Source organism: Hemitrygon akajei, chromosome 16 (assembly GCF_048418815.1).
Source record: "Hemitrygon akajei chromosome 16, sHemAka1.3, whole genome shotgun sequence".
Classification (NCBI taxonomy): Eukaryota; Metazoa; Chordata; class Chondrichthyes; order Myliobatiformes; family Dasyatidae; genus Hemitrygon; species Hemitrygon akajei.
This window is the reverse complement of record NC_133139.1, coordinates 58,241,362-58,259,072: the sequence shown is the minus strand read 5'-3', so window position 1 is coordinate 58,259,072 and position 17,711 is coordinate 58,241,362. Positions and strand designations below refer to the sequence as shown.

The window sequence follows — 17,711 nt, the reverse complement described above, 5'->3', positions numbered from 1 at the left end:
CGGCGTTTATTTAACATTTTATATTCACCTCCAACTGGGATTCCTGAATGTGTTATTTCCCTCGATGCGGAGAAAGCATTTGATCGTATAGAGTGGAACTACCTTTTTGCAGTTTTAGAAAAATTTGACTTCGGTCAAAGTTTTATCTCTTGGATCAAATTGCTGTATTTGTGTCCTACTGCCTCTGTTTTGACTAATTTTCAGAAATCCCAGTTATTTAACCTTAAACGTGGCACCCGCCAGGGATGCCCTTTAAGTCCCTTTCTCTTTGATTTGGCTATAGAACCTTTGGCGATAGCATTTCGAAATTGTCCTGAATTGACCGGGATTTGGAGAGGGGGTGTTGAGCATAGAGTTTCTCTTTATGCTGATGACTTATTACTTTTTCTTTCAAATCCGTCTACATCCTTACCTCCAATGTTTTCACTTCTTGATCAGTTTAGCCAGTTCTCTGGCTATAAACTTAATTTACATAAGAGCGAACTTTTCCCAATTAATAAAGAAGCACAACAATTAACATTTCGTGATCTCCCTTTTAAAGTAGTTCATAATCAATTTACTTATCTTGGGATTACAGTCACAAGGAAGTTTAAAGATCTCTTTCGTGAAAATTTTGCCAATCTTTCAAATACTATAAAACAGAGTCTGTTACAATGGTCACCTCTATCTATGTCTTTGGTAGGTTGTATCAATGTTGTTAAAATGTATGTTCTCCCTAAACTTTTATATTTATTTCAATCAATCCCAATTTTTATTCCTAAATCTTTTTTTGATTCCTTAGACTCTATTATTTTGTCATATCTGTGGAAGAATAAACGCTCTAGAATTAATGAAGTTTATCTCCAAAAATCTAAAAAAGAGGGTGGCATGGCTTTACTTAACTTTCACTTATATTATTGGGCAGCCAATATACGTTGTGCTACCTTTTGGTCTTTTTTCCATGGCCAACCCAAGTGCCCTAATTGGGTGGCAATGGAGTTGAGTTCCACTAAAGATTTATCTATCTCTGCACTTCTTGGCTCTGTACTCCCTAGTAGTTTGTCCAGATTAATTGTTAATCCTCTTGTTAGACACACTTTGCGTATATGGGCTCAGTTTAGGAAGTTTTACGGTTTCCATGGTTTTTCCTTTTCTAGCCCTATCTTACATAATCACCTTTTTTTACCTACTACGTTTGATTCAGCATTCCATGATTGGTATAGGAAGGGCATTAGACATTTTGAGGATCTTTTTATTGATAATCGCTTCGCATCTTTTCAACAGCTCTCTGCTAAGTTCAATCTGCCCAATGCTCATTTTTTTAGATATCTCCAAATTAGACACTTTATTAATCCTTTAATTCCTAACTTCCCTGAAATGCCTGAGAAAAATGTTATGGATTTCTTTCTTTCTATTAATCCACTAGGTAAAGGTTTAATATCATTTATTCGTGATAAATTAGCATCCTTACGGCGTGCCCCTGTGGATAAAATTAGAATGGCTTGGGAGCATGATTTAAATATCTCCTTATCTGATGAGACTTGGGATTCGATTCTCAAATTGGTTAATTCAACCTCTCTTTGTGCTCGCCATTGCCTTTTACAGTTTAAGATTGTTCATAGAGCCCATATGTCTAAATCTAAACTATCTCGATTTTACCCTAACATTAGTCCTCTCTGTGATAAATGCAAAAGGGGCGAGGCCTCTCTCATTCATATGTACTGGTTTTGTCCTAGCTTGGAGAAATTTTGGAAAGACGTCTTCATAACGTTATCTTGTATTCTGAATCACCACCTAGAACCTAACCCTTTAATTGCTTTGTTCGGTTTTTTGGGTGAGACAGATTTACGTCTGAGTTCGACTAAGTGTCGAATATTATCTTTTGCTTCTCTCCTGGCTAGACGTTTAATCCTCCTTAGATGGAGGGATGTTGCCCCGCCCACGCATGCTCAATGGCTTAATGATAGATATTATGTCCTGCTTAGACCTTGAAAAAATTCATTATTAAGTTCTTAATTCGGATACAAAGTTCCATAAGGTCTGGGGACCTTTTATTGAGTATTTTCATAACCTTCCTCTTAACTAAGGTTTTTTTTTTCGGTCCCTTGCTTTCAGCTCCTTTTTTGTTGGTAGTAGGCATTAATATCTTCTGTTGCTAAGTGTATTTACAGTTTTGGGGGTTTGAATGTCCTGATGTATACGCTCTAGATTGTGTTGTGGTTGGTCTGGAGTTCTTTTTTGTTGCGGGGCTTGGGGAGGATACTAATTTTACATATCTTCAATTTGGGTGCTTTCTCAATTATCTTCTTTTGTATTATATTATTATTGTATGTTTATTTTTGCACTGTATTAATGTTCTTCATTCCGATCTGGGTTTTTTTTTATCTGTAGCGATGTAGAAAATGTATAAAAAAACTAATTTTAAAAAAAAAACAAAAAAAACCTGGGCATCTATACCTCCCTCTGCAGCTGGATTCTTGGCTTCCTCATTGGGTGACCACAGCCAGTGTGGGAGCTGAAATAACATCTCCTCCTCACTAACAATCAACATTGGTGCACCTCAAGGATGTGTGCTTAGCTCATTGCTCTATTCACCCACAACGATGTAGCTAGCCACAGTTCTAACACCACCTATAAATTTGCTGATGACACAATTATTGTTGGCATAATTTCAGATGGTGATGAGGAGGTGTACAGGAGTAAGATAGATCAACTGGTCGAGTAGTGTTACAACAACAGCCTTGCACACAACATCAGTAAGACCAAGAAAATGATTGTGGACTTCAGGAAGGGGAATTTGAGGGAAAACACACCAGTCCACATAGAGAGGTCAGCAGTGGAAAGGGTGAGCAGTTTCATGTTCCTGGGTGTCAACATCTCTGAAGACCTGTCTTTGGCCCAACATGTTGCTGCAATTACAAAGAAGGCACAACAGTGGCTATATTTCATTAGGAGTTTGAGGAGACTTGGTATGTTACCAAAGACTCACAAATTTCTACAGATTCTACCGTGGAGAATATTCTAACTGGTTGCATTACTGTCTGGTATGGAGGGGTGATTGCACAGGATTGGGAAAAGCTGCAGGAAGTTGTGAACTCAGCCAGCTCCATCATGGACACTAGCCTCCCTAGCATCGAGGACAACTTCAAAAAGCGATGCCTCAAGAAAGCGGCATCCATCATTAAGGACCTTGTCACCCAGGAAATACCCATTTCTCATTACTACCACCAAGGAAGAGGTACAGAAGCCTGGAGACACTCATTCAACATTATTAGGGACAGCTTATTCCCCTCTGCCATCGGATTTCTGAATGGACAATGAACCCAGGTACACTACCTCATTTTTTCTTATTTGAACAACTTGTTCAATTTTAACTTTAAAAATATTTATTTTAATTTATAGCATTTTATTATTATGCATTGCAATGTACTGCTGCTGCAAATCAACAAGCTTCACAACATACAGTATGCCAGTGATATTAAACCTGACGAAGGGTCTCGGCCCGAAAAGTCGACAGCGCTTCTCCCTATAGATCATATATGTCAAACTCAAGGCCCGTGGGCCAAATCCGGCCCACGGTGGAATTACTTTTGGCCCGCGATATAATATCTAATTACTATTAAAGCTGGCCCCAGTAATCGAAGTGCCTATGGCGTATGATATGGCTAATGTTGAGTTTATTCAGGTACCAAGGTTTTCAGGGTTTTTAGTGTTTATTCGGCAGTCTTGCTCGGCAGTCTTCTTCATAAGAAACGGAATTTGTAAAGTGAAACACTTTGTAGTTACAGCAGAGACTGAGACACATGAGAGCAGGCTGAAAAAAACGGAGGCAACGAAAGCTGAGTTTGCACGCGTCCGACTGATCTGGCCCGCATGAAGCTGCATTTTGCTCAATCCGGCCCGTGACCTAAAATGAGTTTGACACCCTTGCTATAGATGCTGCCTGGCCTGCTGTGTTCCACCAGCATTTTGTGTGTGTTGTTATATTAAACCTGATTCCGGTTCTGATTGTGTTTGCAATGTACTGTGTGACTGTTGGAAGAAGCTAATGTTCAAGGCATTTATAGCCTGGTGTGTTTTCCTGTGGCAATAAACTTGAAATTGAATAAATATGAACCTGACTGACATTTTAATGAATCAACATAAGAGATTCTTTAGATGCTGGAAGTCTGAGCAACACACACGGAATGGTGGAGGAACTCAGCGGGTTAGGCAACATCTATGGAGTTTCAGTAAAGAGTTGACATTTCAGGTTGAAACCCGTTATCGGGACTGGAAAAGAAGGGGGAAAAGCCAGAATATGAAGGTAGGGAAGGGAAAGTTATTCAAGGGTCTCAGCTCAAAACGTCAACTGTTTATTCCTCTAATAGATGCTGCCTGATCTGCCGAGTTCTTCCAGCATTTTGTGTAGTTGAAATTTTAATTCTTCCTCAGAATGTTGACATCACTCACAGGACCATCATTTATTCTTCACCTCCATCTACCTTGTTACCAACCTTTAGACCGTCTGCATGAAGATTCAGCCATGTCACTGACAGACGGTGGCTGTGTAATGGTAAAGATAGAAAATTTCCTCCATTGCAGGATGAATAATATGCTGTTGGTTCACCGTCACTATTACCGGTTGTAGATTTTTATTCCACATTTATTTAATTATTCAGTTGAATCCATCTACACTGCTCGCTGCCTCAGTAAAGCAGCCAACGTAATAAAAGATCCTTCCCACCCTAGGCATTCTCTCTTCTCCCCTCTCCCACTGGTAGAAGCCTGAAATTATGTACCACTAGACCCAACACAGATTCCTTGAGCTAAAGGGTCTTCTTCTGGGTTGTAGCAAATGTAGAAAACATGATCAAGAGGCCAGAGTGGCATCTGAAGATAAAAGTTAGGGTTATACCCCAACCCCATCCCTTACCCTTCCCTCCAAGTACTATGTTTGCATTTCCAGCTGTCTCAGTAAAGTGCAGCATAATCACGAACCCTTCCATCTCCCTTCTCCCCACTCCCATTGAGCAAAAGATACAAAAGCTGAAAGCATGTAACACCAGTCAGCTTCTATCCTGTTATAAGAGTACTGAACAGTTGCTCACAATCTACCTCATTATGGGCTTGCATCATATTCTCTGCCTTTATCTGTAACTGCAACACTTTTTTCAGCAATCTGTTATTGTTTTCCCTTGTTCTCAATGCATCGTGCAATGAATTGATCTGTATGGATGGCACACAAAATAAATTTTATCACCGTGTCTTGGTACATGTGACAATAATAAATGAATTTACCCATTTAAATTGCTGTGGTTCAGATTCTTGGATTAAGAATCTCAACCTCTGGATCATACATCTAGTAACATTACCATTCTGATAGCCTCAATATTTTCCTGTCACGAGGCAGGAGAGGAAAATGGGTTAGATGCTATGTGATGACTGCTGTATTTTGATGGTTTCCACAGGTGAACAGCCTCACAGTTCCAGCCTGCACAAGGAATACAGGACATGCGTAGAACACAGAATGTAGAGCAGTACAACACAGGCCCTTCAGCCCACAATGCAGCTAAATAGGATCCTGGTCAGACCCCACTTGGAGTACTGTGCTCAGTTCTGGTCGTCTCACTACAGGAAGGGTGTGGAAGCCATAGAAAGGGTGCAGAGGAGATTTACAAGGATATTGCCTGGATTGGGGAGCATGCCTTATGAGAATAGGTTGAGTGAACTCGGCCTTTTCTCCTTGGAGCGACGGAGGGTGAGAGGTGAGCTGATAGAGGTGTATAAGATGATGAGAGGCATTGATCGTGTGGATAGTCAGAGGCTTTTTCCCAGGGCTGAAATGGTTGCCACAAGAGGACATAGGTTTAAGGTGCTGGGGAGTAGGTACTGAGGAGATGTCAGGGGTAAGTTTTTTACTCAAAGAGTGATGAGTGCGTGGAATGGGCTGCCGGCAACGGTGGTGGAGGCGGACACAATAGGGTCTTTTAAGAGATTTTTGGATAGGTACATGGAGCTTAGTAAAATAGAGGGCTATAGGTAAGCCTAGTACTTTCTAAGGTAGGGACATATTCGGCACAACTTTGTGGGCTGAAGGGCCTGTATTGTGCTGTAGGTTTTCTATGTTTCTATGTTGTGCCAACCTAATAGCCTACCCTAAGATCAATCTAATGATTCCCTTCCATATAGCCCTCCATTTTTTGGTCATCCATGTGCCTAACTAAGATTCTCTTAAATGCCCCAATGTATCTTTTTTTTTAATTTTTTTATTAGTTTTTCAAAACATTTTACAAAATTAAAAACCCCAAAACCCAATGAGGAGCATTAATACAGTGCAAGGTTAAGCATACAATAACAATATGCTACACAGGAAGAGAATTTAACAAAAAAGCACCTAAATTAAAGACAAGTGAGCTTAGTGTCCTCCCCAAACCCCACAACACAAGAAAAAAAAAACAATTCCAGACCAACCACCACACAATATAGAGAGTATAAGTCCGGACAGTCAAACTCCCAGACTGTAAATACACTTAGCAACAGAGGATAATAATGCCTACTACCAGAAAAAAAAAAGGGAGCTGAAAGCAAGGGACTGAAAAGAAAAAAAAACCCTAGTCAAGAGGAAGGTTATGAAAGTACTCGATAAAAGGCCCCCAGATCTTATGGAACTTTAAATCCGAATTGAGAACTGAATAATGAATTTTTTCGAGGTCCAAGCAGGCCATAATGTCGTTAAGCCATTGCGCATGAGTGGGCGGGGCAACATCTCTCCATCTAAGGAGGATCAAGCGTCTCGCCAGGAAAGAGGCAAAGGATAGTATTCGGCATTTGGTCGGACCCAGACATAAATCTGTCTCGCCCCAAAAACCGAACAGAGCAATTAAGGGGTTAGGTTCTAGGTGCTGATTCAGAATACCCGATAGTGTAGTGAAGACATCTTTCCAGAATTTCTCCAAGCTAGGACAGAGCCAGTACATATGGATGAGAGAGGCCACGCCCCTCTTGCATTTATCACAGAGCGGACTAATGCCAGGGTAGAACCGAGATAGTTTAGATTTAGACATATGGGCTCTATGAACAATCTTAAACTGTAAGAGACAATGGCGAGCACAAAGAGAGGTTGAGTTAACCTATTTGAGAACTGAGTCCCAGCTCTCCTCGGATAAGGAGATATTTAAATCCTGCTCCCAGGCCATTTTAATTTTATCCACAGGGGCCCGTCGTAAGGCTGCTAGTTTATCTTGGATAATTGAAATTAAACCTTTACCTAGTGGATTAATGGAGAGAATTAGGTCCATAGCATTTTTCGCAGGCATTTCAGGAAAGTTAGGAATTAAAGGAGCAGTAAAGTGTCGGATTTGGAGATATCTGAAAAAGTGAGCGTTAGGCAGGTTGAACTTGACAGAGAGCTGTTGAAAAGAAGCGAAGCGGTTATCAATGAAGAGATCTTCAAAATGTCTAATGCCCTTCCTGTACCAAACATGGAATGCTGAATCGAACGTGGTAGGTAAAAAAAGATGATTATGTGCGACAGGGCTAGAAATGGAAAACCCCTGGAAACCATAGCATTTCCTAAACTGAGCCCATATACGCAAAGTGTGTCTAACCAGAGGATTAGCTATTGATCTGGGCAGACTGCTAGGGAGTGCAGAGCCAAGAAGTGCAGATATAGATAATTCTTTAGTGGAGCTCAACTCCATTGCCACCCAGTTAGGGCACTCAGGTTGACCGTGGAAGAAAGACCAGAAGGCAGCACAACATATATTAGCTGCCCAGTAATATAAGCGAAAGTTAGGTAAAGCCATGCCACCCTCTTTTTTAGATTTTTGGAGGTGGATTTTATTAATTCTAGAGTGCTTATTCTGCCACAGATATGACAAAATAATAGAGTCTAAGGAATCAAAAAAAGATTTAGGAATAAAAATTGGGATAGATTGAAATAAGTATAAGAATTTGGGGAGAACATACATTTTGACAACATTGATACGACCTACCAAGGACATAGATAGAGGTGATCATTGTACCAGACTCTGTTTTGTAGCATATGAAAGATTGACAAAGTTTTCACGAAAGAGATCTTTAAACTTCCTTGTGACTGTAATTCCAAGATAAGTAAATTGATTATGGACTACTTTAAAAAGGAGATCTCGAAATATTAGTTCTTGTGCTCATATGAAAGATTGACAAAGTTTTCACGATGCCCCAATGTATCTGTCTCTACCACCATGCCTGGCAGGCACTTCCACACACCCACTCTCTATGTAAAAAGAACTACCTCTGATAAACCCCCATAGTTTCCTCCAATCACCTTAAAATTATACCCCCTTGTAATTGCCATTTCTGCCCTGGGAAAAGGTCTTTGGCTGTCAACTCAATTTACCTATTTCTCTTATTATCTTGTATGCTTCTACCTTCCTTGAATAAAGCCAGTTGAACTATCCAGGGCTAGATACTGGTGTAAATTACAAAAAGGGAGAAAATGAGCAAAATAAATGGTCCATGTTTTCACGGTGATGTGCTGTTAATTATTGCATTCACAGCAATCACACAGAAATCATTCCCAGTTTGCCGTTACCTGCTGGCTGTCTGGGCTTGTTTCCTGACAGACATCTTCTGCTTGTTTCTTCATGTCAATTAACACCGGCACCCAGGGCAGGGAGTCTTCCACTGCCTGAATCAGTATCACCGTTCCAACAGACAGCACCTGGAGGCAGACACATACGTCAACTCTGTATGAGCACCAATCTAACAAGATAATCACTCACTAATCACACACCTCAACACTACCCTGCCATGATCTCGCAGAACAGACCTGAATGATGCTAATTTACAGTAGATGAGAATTAAATGGGAGCCATTTGGCCCATTGTACCCGTATTGGTTCTAGCCCATCAAATTGTTTTAGTCCCGAATAAACTCTTCTCAGGTTTCCAGCCAGGAATTTTAACAAAGATGAATGTCTCAGTCTAAGTAAGAACTGGAATTCAATTGTAGACAAGGTGGGAGAGCAGAAACCTGATAGGATGGGGACTAATCAATCAGGACGGTTGGACTATGGGTGTATTAATACCACTGGACTAGACATGACCAGGCATCATCCCTGATGAAAATGGCAAAGTTTGTCTTTAAAACGTTATTTACAATCGATATCGATACCTGTACCCGGCTGGAAGTCCGAGTAGAGTTTATTTGTCATATACGCCCGGAAAGCACTAGATCCTGTTTCAGTCCCATTTAGAGAGTATGTCTTATGAGCATAGGTTAAATCAGCTAGGGCTTTGCTCTTTAGTGCAAATGAGGATAAGAGGTGACTTGATAGAAGTGTACAAAATGATGAGACATAGATCCAGAGGACAGCCAGAGACCAGGGTGGAAGGGGGGAGGAGCATTACTTTAATGTGATTGGAGGGAAGTAAAGGGGGATGTTAGAGTTTGAATTTCACACACAGAGCAGTGGGTCTGTGGAACGTGCTGCCAGGGCTAGTGATAGAGATAGATACTTTAGGGAGATTCAAGAGACTGTTAGATAGGCACATAGATGATAGAAAAATGGAGGGCTATGTGGGAGGGAAAGGATAGATTGATCTTAGATGAACTTAAAAAGTCAGCACAACATTGTGGGGCAAAGGGCCTGTACCGTGCTGTAATGTTTTGTTACTTTACACAGTTTTATTACATTTCCTCCCTTTTGAAGTACATGCTGCAGTTTATATCAGATGTGGTTTCCCAATCACCAGCTGTGGTGAAACATTTCCGTCTCTGGTGGCTCTTGAGTGAGAATGTTATTCTCACTTCCCTTTGAGGATCCTCACTTGGTGGCCACTCAGCTGCCTCAGCACCAGTGGAAACAACCTCCACTGCTTTACCCCCATACTCCAGCTCCGGGGAAAATATTCCCTGCCTTTTCAGGGCACAGTTTACATCTGAATTTCTATGTTCAACAGAGAAAGTCAACAAGAACTGCCAAGTTCCACAAAGTTGCTGCACATGTGGATAGGGTGGTTAAGAAGGTGTGAACAGAGAAATACTAGAGCCCTCAACACATTGAATGAAAGGCCTCTGACCTGAAAAGTTAACTCTGTTCCTCTCTCCACAGATGCTGCTTGACTTGCTGTGTATTTCAATATTTTTAAGTTTTACATAGAATATAGAACAGTACAACACTGTTATGCTGACCTTTTAACCTATTCCAAGTCCAATCTAACCCTTTGCTTCTACATAGCACTCCATTTTCCCATCATCCGTGTGCCTATCTCAGAGTCTCTTAGATATTCCTAATGTATCTGCCTCAGCCTCTACTGCAAATGGGATTAGCATTTTGGTCAGAATGGCTGAAGGGCCAGTTTGACCCTATGACCCTGGCAGTGCATTTCATGCTCCCATCACTCTCTATGTGAAAAAGAAAACACACAACTCTGACATCTTCCCTATCTTTTCCTCTGGTATTAGCCATTTCTGCCTTAGGAAAATGTTTCTGACTATCCACTGTATCTGTGCCTCTTATCATCTTGTGCACCTCTATCAAGTCACTTCTCATCCTCCTTCACTCCAAAGAGAAAACCCATAGCTCACTTAACCTATCCTCTTCAGATACGCTCTCTAATCTAGGCAGTATCCTGGTAAATCTGCTGTGCATCCTCTCTCAGGCTTCCACATCCTTCCTGGAATGAGGTGACTAGAACTGAACACGAGATTCCAAGTGTGGTATAACCAGAGCTGCAGATTTACCTCACAGCTCTTGAACTCAATCCCCCAACTAATGAAGGCCAACACATCATACGCCTCCTTTACTACCCTATCAACATGTGCAGCAACTTTGTGGAATCTATGGATGTAAATCTCCTGTTTTTACTGATTCTGTGCCCTGTTACAGATTACTATACAGTAAATGTCAGAACTGAAGATGACTTGCTGGTGATCGGTTGGCTGTTGAGACCGCAGGAGGTGAATTTCTGAGGGTAGCCAAATTTGAAGAGTGTTCCCTTCTGAGATTAAAATATTAGCTTTATTTGACACATGTGTAGTGAAACATCAAAACACACAATGAAATGTGTCATTTGTGTCTATGACCAACACAGACTGAGAATGCGCAGGGGACAGCCTGCAAGGGCTGATATGCTTCTAGTATCAACATAGCATGGTCACAGTTTACTGATGTGTCTTTGGAATGTGGAGGGAATCTTGAGCACCCAGAGGAATCCCATGTGTCACTGGGAGAACTCCTTGCAGACAGCAGCAGGAATCAAATTCCCACCTTACAGCAGGTGCTGTAACGCTTTGAGCTAACCACTGTGCCACCCGAATCACTGACTGACCTGACCGGCTGAAATCAACGTTCAACAGTCTCGAATACCTGCTGGACTTATTGTGGTTGACGGTAATGAAGAATGGTTGGAACCCTGTGGTCAATCCAAGAGATTAAGGTGATCAGGGAGTGGTGTGTAGGGGTGTGGGTGAGGGTGAGGGACAGGGGAAGGTTCAAGTGGTTCTATTTTAATATCAGAGAAAGTATACAGCATACAACCTGAAATTCCTACTCTTCACAGACACTGAAAAAATCTTCATTTATGTATTCACTGGGCCGGCCAGGATTGACAAGACCAGATTTATTGCCCATCCTGGTTGCCAATGAGCAGGTTGTGAAGAGCCACCAGTCAGGTAGCAAGAATCTGTGTGGTGAAAGTGTTACCACTAAGATGCTATGCAGAGAATTTCAGTGTTAAGACCCAATTAAGGAATCATGGTTGGCAGCTCATCCAGGAGAAAGAAAACTGATCTCAAACCTCCACTGCCTTGCAACTCTACCCACTCATGGGAAGGCTTCAGGAGTGAACCTCAAGGAAAGATCTGCTGGAGTCCTTAAGGCAGCCCTACATTGAGTTCAACGCTGACTGATAATGCCTGTGACACCGCTGGTGCCAAAGTGTATTGGTCTCTGCTGTTCCTTTTGCCTTCATCAGCTGCATGGAGAAGGGGTGCCTGCTACGGGAACTCTCTACGGGTTGCTCTCTATCTTACACTGCCCTGGCTTACAATGGTGGTGTACCGTCCTCAATCAGTGAGATCTAAGAGGAACCAACCGGTGGTGGTGAGCCTCCAGCCCCCGTCCATCAGGTTTGGGAGGTCATACTGTTATTACCCATTAACTGGACCCATACCTCCATCACACTTTATTTACTAGCGTACAAGAATAACCTGGCCCCAGCCACCACACTGTTTGAAAATATGAATGAAGAAAGGCCAGTATTATACAGAAATTGACTAGTTGGATACAGATTGGTGACCTCGTGGATGTTTAAATTTGCATAATCCATTACCAACCATTTACAGGTGTCAATAACTAATGGAATCTATGGATTAAAAGCCAGTAATACTTCAGAATTAGTATAACTGATGAATAGTAAAAATCACCCTAGAATCCTTTGTTTTACATCCTTACCTTGTCTTGGTATGTCCTCCATTGTGCAAAGGAGAGCTATGCTCTTCTAAGACCTTTTTTGCCTGGGCTGACTGCACATTGTCTGTAACCTATCCAGAGGTCTCGCTCCGAAACATCGACTGTTTATTCCCGTCCATATTTGCTGCCTGACTTGCTGAGTTCCTCCAGCATCCTGTGTGTGCTGCTCTGAACTGCTAGCATTTGCAGAATCTCTGTGTCTGTAAACTATCCTTGTCTGGACATTATCTTAACCCTTGTCTTACTGCAGGTTCCACACTGCTTCCTTACAGCTCTACCTACCGCCTGGAAGTTGCTGAGAAGTTTTCTAGAAGGAGCTTCCAGTAGAGCATGCAGTGCTGACACCATCCCTCTCTTCAAAATTCTGCCGAGTGTCACAAAATCAGATGAGACCTTCTGGTAATCGGAATCCAAAAAATCAGAAACCAGCTTCCTGCATTTGTCAGCTACGACTGGATAGATCTCTCTGTGATTGACCTATTACATTGGAAAGCAACAGTCAAACAGAAAGACTCAGGAAGTTCATGAAATCTGTGGTATAACTATTTCCCTCCTCTTTCTCAACAGCAACAGTGTAAAGATTAAAGATTAGTTGTATTTGTCATACATACATCAAAACATCGAAACATACAGTGAAGTGAATCCTTCCAAGTTCAAGTTCAGTTTATTGTTATTCAATATACCCATGTACATTGGTAAATGAAAGAACATTCTTCTGGACCCAGGTACACAACATAGCACATATAACTCACAACACACACAAAACATAAAGTAATGTTACCACAAATAAATTAACAAATAATAAGGTGCATATACCACAGAAGTTAAAAAGTATTACGCTGCTGGTGCTTCATGCATGGGTGTGGCAGGGAGGTTCGTAGTCTCACGACCTTCATTTGCATCAAATCAATGAGGATGTGCTGGAGGCAGCCTGCAAGTGTTGCCCTGCTTTCCGTGCCCACATAGCATTACCCACAACTCACTAACATTAACCTGTATGCCTTTGCAATGTGGGAGGAAACCCACGCGGTCATGGTGAGTACTTACAATCTCCTTACAGACAGTGATGAGAATCAAACCCTGGTCTCACAGCCCATGCTATGAAACATTGCGCTAACAGGTATACAACATGGAAAAGGCACTTCAATCTAACTTGCCCATGCTGTCCAAAGTGCCTTCCTGAGCTAGTCTTATTTGCCTACATTTTTCCCATATCCATTAAACCCCACCCTATCCATGAACTGGTGTGTGTGTCCTTTAAACACTGTCACTGTACCTACCTTGACTGCTTCCATTGGCAGCTCATTCAGTGCAGTAAAAACCCTGATGGATTTTACAGGATCATTTTCAGACAAAGTTTGACCCATAATGAATGTTAAGCTGGGTGATTTAAGCTTAACCAGAGAGACTGCCTTGAGGAAATATCTTAAGAGAAAGGCAGAGAAGTTTGGGGAGGAAATTCAGGAGTCAGAGCCCTAGAGATTGAAGGCATGGCCCTCAGTGGTGCAGTGACTAACACTAAGAAGTCCCAAAAGGCAGAATCTCAGGGCTGGAAAAGGTCTACAGTACAGATACAAGCAACACACAAAACGCTGGAGGAACTCAGCAGGCCAGGCAGCGTCTATGGAAAAGAATACAGTTCACGTTTCGGGCCAAGATCCTTCAGCAGGACTGGAGAAAAAAAATTGAGTAGATTTAAAAGCTGGGGGGGGGAGGGAGAAACACAAAGTGATAGGTAAAACTGGGAGGGGGAGGGATGAAGTAAAGAGCTGGGAAGTTGTTTGGTGAAAAAGATACAGGGCTGGAGAAAGGGAAACCTAATAGGAGAGGACAGAGGGCCATGGACACCAGAGGGAGGCGATGGGTAGACAAGGAGATAGGCGAGAGAGGGAAAAGGGGATGGAGAGAGAGGGGCCATTACCGGAAGCTCAAGGAACTGATGTTCATGGACATTACCCAGATGGAATATAAGGTGTAGTTTCTCCAACCTGAGTGTGGTCTCAGTACAGGAGGCCATGGATTGACATATCGGAATGGGAATGAGAAACGGAATTAATATGGGTGGCCACTGGGAAATCCTGCTTCATCTGGCATATGGAGCATAGGTGCTCAGCAGAAGCAGTCTCCTAATCTACGTTGGGAGATACAGGAGGTCACACCGGGAGTACCAGACACAGTATATAACCCCAACAGATTCAAAGGTGAAATGTTGCCTCACTTGTTCCTTGCAAGTGGAACAAGTGCTACAGCTGCTTCTACACTTCCTCCCTCACTACCATTCAGGGCCCTAAACAGTCCTTCCAGGTGAGGCAACACTTCACATGTCAACTGTACTCTTTTCCATTGATGCTGCCTGGCCTACTGAGTTCCTCCAGCACTTTGAGGGGGAACTTCTTCACTCAGCGGTGATGAGAGTGTGGAACGAGCTGCTGGCAGAAGTGCTGGCTGTGGGTTCAATTGTAACATTTAAGAGAAGTTTGAATAAGTACATAGATGGGGGGGAAGAAGTATGGAACACTTCATATATCATCCAGTAGCACTTACATCCACCATGATGACGTGTTTTGAGAGGTTGGTGATGAAACATAACAACTTCTGCCTGAGAAACAACTTGGACCCGATCCAGTTTGCCTTATATCACGACAAGTCAACAGCAATTGCCATTTCATTGGCTTTTCACCTAACACTGGAACATTTGGTCAGTGAGGATACATACATCAGGATGCTCATCATTGACTACAGCTCAGCATTCAATACTATCATCCCCTCAAAACTAATCAATAAGCTTCAAGACCTTGGCCTCAATGCCTCCTTATGTAAATGATCCCTGATCTCCTGACTTGCAGACCCCAGTCAGTTCAGATAAGCAAAAACATCTCCTCCACAACCATCATCAGTATCAGTGCACCACAAGGCTATGTGCTTACCATCCCCCCCCCCCCCCCGCTCTACTCGCTTTACACTGATGACTGAGGCTGAGCACAGTTCCAATGCTATATTTAAGTTTGCTGATGACACCACAGTCATTGGCTGAATCAAAGGTGGTGACAAATCAGCATGTAGGAGGAAGATTGAAAATCTGGCTGAGTGGTGGCCACAATAACAACTTCTTATTCAATGTCTGCAAGACCAAACAGCTGATTATTAACTTCAGGGGAAGGAAACTGTAGGTCCATAAGCCAGTCGTCATCAGGGGATCAGAGGTGGAGAGGGTCAGCAAATTCCTCAGTGTTATAATTTTAGAGGATCTCTCCAAGTGCCATTATGAAGAAAACATGGCAGCTCCTCTACTTTCTTAGAAGTTTGCAAAGATTCGGCATTTCATCTAAAACTTTGACAAACTTGCAGAGATGTGCAATGGAGAGTATATTGACTGGTTGCACCATGGCCTGATATGGAAACACCAATGCACAGGAATGGAAATGCCTATTAAAAGTAGTGGGATACAGCCCTGTCCATCACAGGTAAATCCCTTCACACTATTGAGCGTATCTTCAGGGAATGCCATTGCAGGAAAGCATCATCCATCATCAGGGACTCTCCCTTTCCAGGCCATCCTCTCTTCTCACTGCTGCCATCAGGAAGGAGTTATAGGAGCCTCAGGACCCACACCGCCAGGTTCAGGTCCAGAAACAGCTATTATTCCTCAGCTATCAAGTTCATGAACCATTTGGGAAAACTTCACTCATCTTCACTTGCCCCATCAGTGAAATGTTCCCACAACCTGTGGACTCACTTCTATATTTTCAGCTCCAAGCAGAGTGTACCACAAAATATTCTAAATGTTAAAAATGCCTTTACCTCCACGGTCTCAGATTCCAACAGGAGGCAGATGGTCTGCGTTAGGTTTAGGATGTTCCATATTCGAGAGGCGGAACCATGAAGAAACCTGTGAAGCTGCATTAAGCCCTGGGTAAAAAGGAAAAGGAATGGCCTTATTAAACAGCTCAAGATTTCTGCTGACCATCTCCATCAGTCAAGTACCTGAAATATGAGTGGGCAGGAAGTAAGTGTAGGGGGAACGTCAGAGGTGAATTTTTTACACAGGGTGTGGTGGGTATCTGGCCTCAATATGACAGCAGAGGAGGCCATGTATAGACATGTTACAATGGGAATAGGAAGTCATATTGAAATGAGTAACCCTTGGGAGATCCTAGCCATTATGGTGGACAGAGCAAAGGTGCTCGATGAAGTGATCCCTGCTTTTGGGTGGAGGGAGAGAAGCATTTATAAAGATGACATGTTCCTGTCAAAGAGCTTTGAATACATTGGGTATTGGGTGTAGTTAAAGCTCACTTCAGTGATGGCTCTCCACTCCTCCCCAAGACACACCCTGACTGTACCAGAGAATGCTTTTCTTTTTCCCAGTCTCGCCTGACATCTCTCAAAATCAGCACCTCTTTCACCTCGAGGGATAATGCAGCAAGTGTTCAGGAACACCTCCAGCTAGTGTCCCTTCAATTTGTGCACCATCCTGACTTGTTCATTGTTCATTGTCACGGGATTATTGTCTGGACAACCAACTCTTCTTTTTTTCTGTAATTTATTTTTTATTGAAGTTCATCAAACAAACATTTCCATAAGATGTATTTCAGATATTGTACATATATATCATATAATCATATATATCACAAAATCTCCACAAAGTATTTATCTGGGGTATACACTTATAGAAAAGTGGAAAGAAAAAACAAGCAAAAGGAAAAAAACTATGTACAAGTAGGGAGTGATCTTTTTTTAAAAAACAGATTCATTGATTTGTGAGAATAAAACCAGGCCTATGAGGCATTATGTAGTTAAATCATTTTTCCCAGTATGAATCAAATTGTTCCAGCTTATGATTAACAGATGCTGTTATCTTCTTCATTTTGTAAATGTCCATTGTAATTTCCATCCATGTATTTAAAGTTGGGCTCTCCTGTGATAACCATTTCCTAGTAAGAGTCTTTTTAACAGCCACCAACAGTATATTCATTAAATATTTATCTCTTTTCAACCATTCTTGAGGTATATATCCAAAATATATGGTCTTACTCTCCAAGGGTATTTCACATTTAAAGATGTCTTGTAGGGCATTGTGTATCCCCCTTCAATAGTTTTTGATAACAGGGCAGTCCCAAAAAATATGATAATGATTTGCATTTTGATTTCCACAATTTCTCCAGCAAACAGGGAGGTTACTATCATAATGGGATTTCTGAGAGGGTGTAATAAAATATCTTATCAAGTTTTTCCATCCAAACTCCCTCCATTTCTGTGAACTGGTACACTTCCATTGATATCTCCATATTGT

General features: G+C 41.9%; 1 protein-coding gene across 1 annotated transcript in view; it reads right to left on the bottom strand.

Moving 5' to 3' along the window:
• LOC140739656 (uncharacterized) overlaps nucleotides 1-17,711 on the bottom strand; it is a 70,212-nt gene that overhangs the window by 30,793 nt on the left and 21,708 nt on the right. The window contains exons 9-11 of the mRNA XM_073068030.1: nucleotides 16,220-16,327; nucleotides 12,701-12,895; nucleotides 8,537-8,665 (exon numbers count right to left, since the gene is read on the bottom strand). Coding sequence (XP_072924131.1) covers nucleotides 8,537-8,665; nucleotides 12,701-12,895; nucleotides 16,220-16,327 — 432 coding nt within the window. The remainder of the gene's footprint in view (nucleotides 1-8,536; nucleotides 8,666-12,700; nucleotides 12,896-16,219; nucleotides 16,328-17,711) is intronic.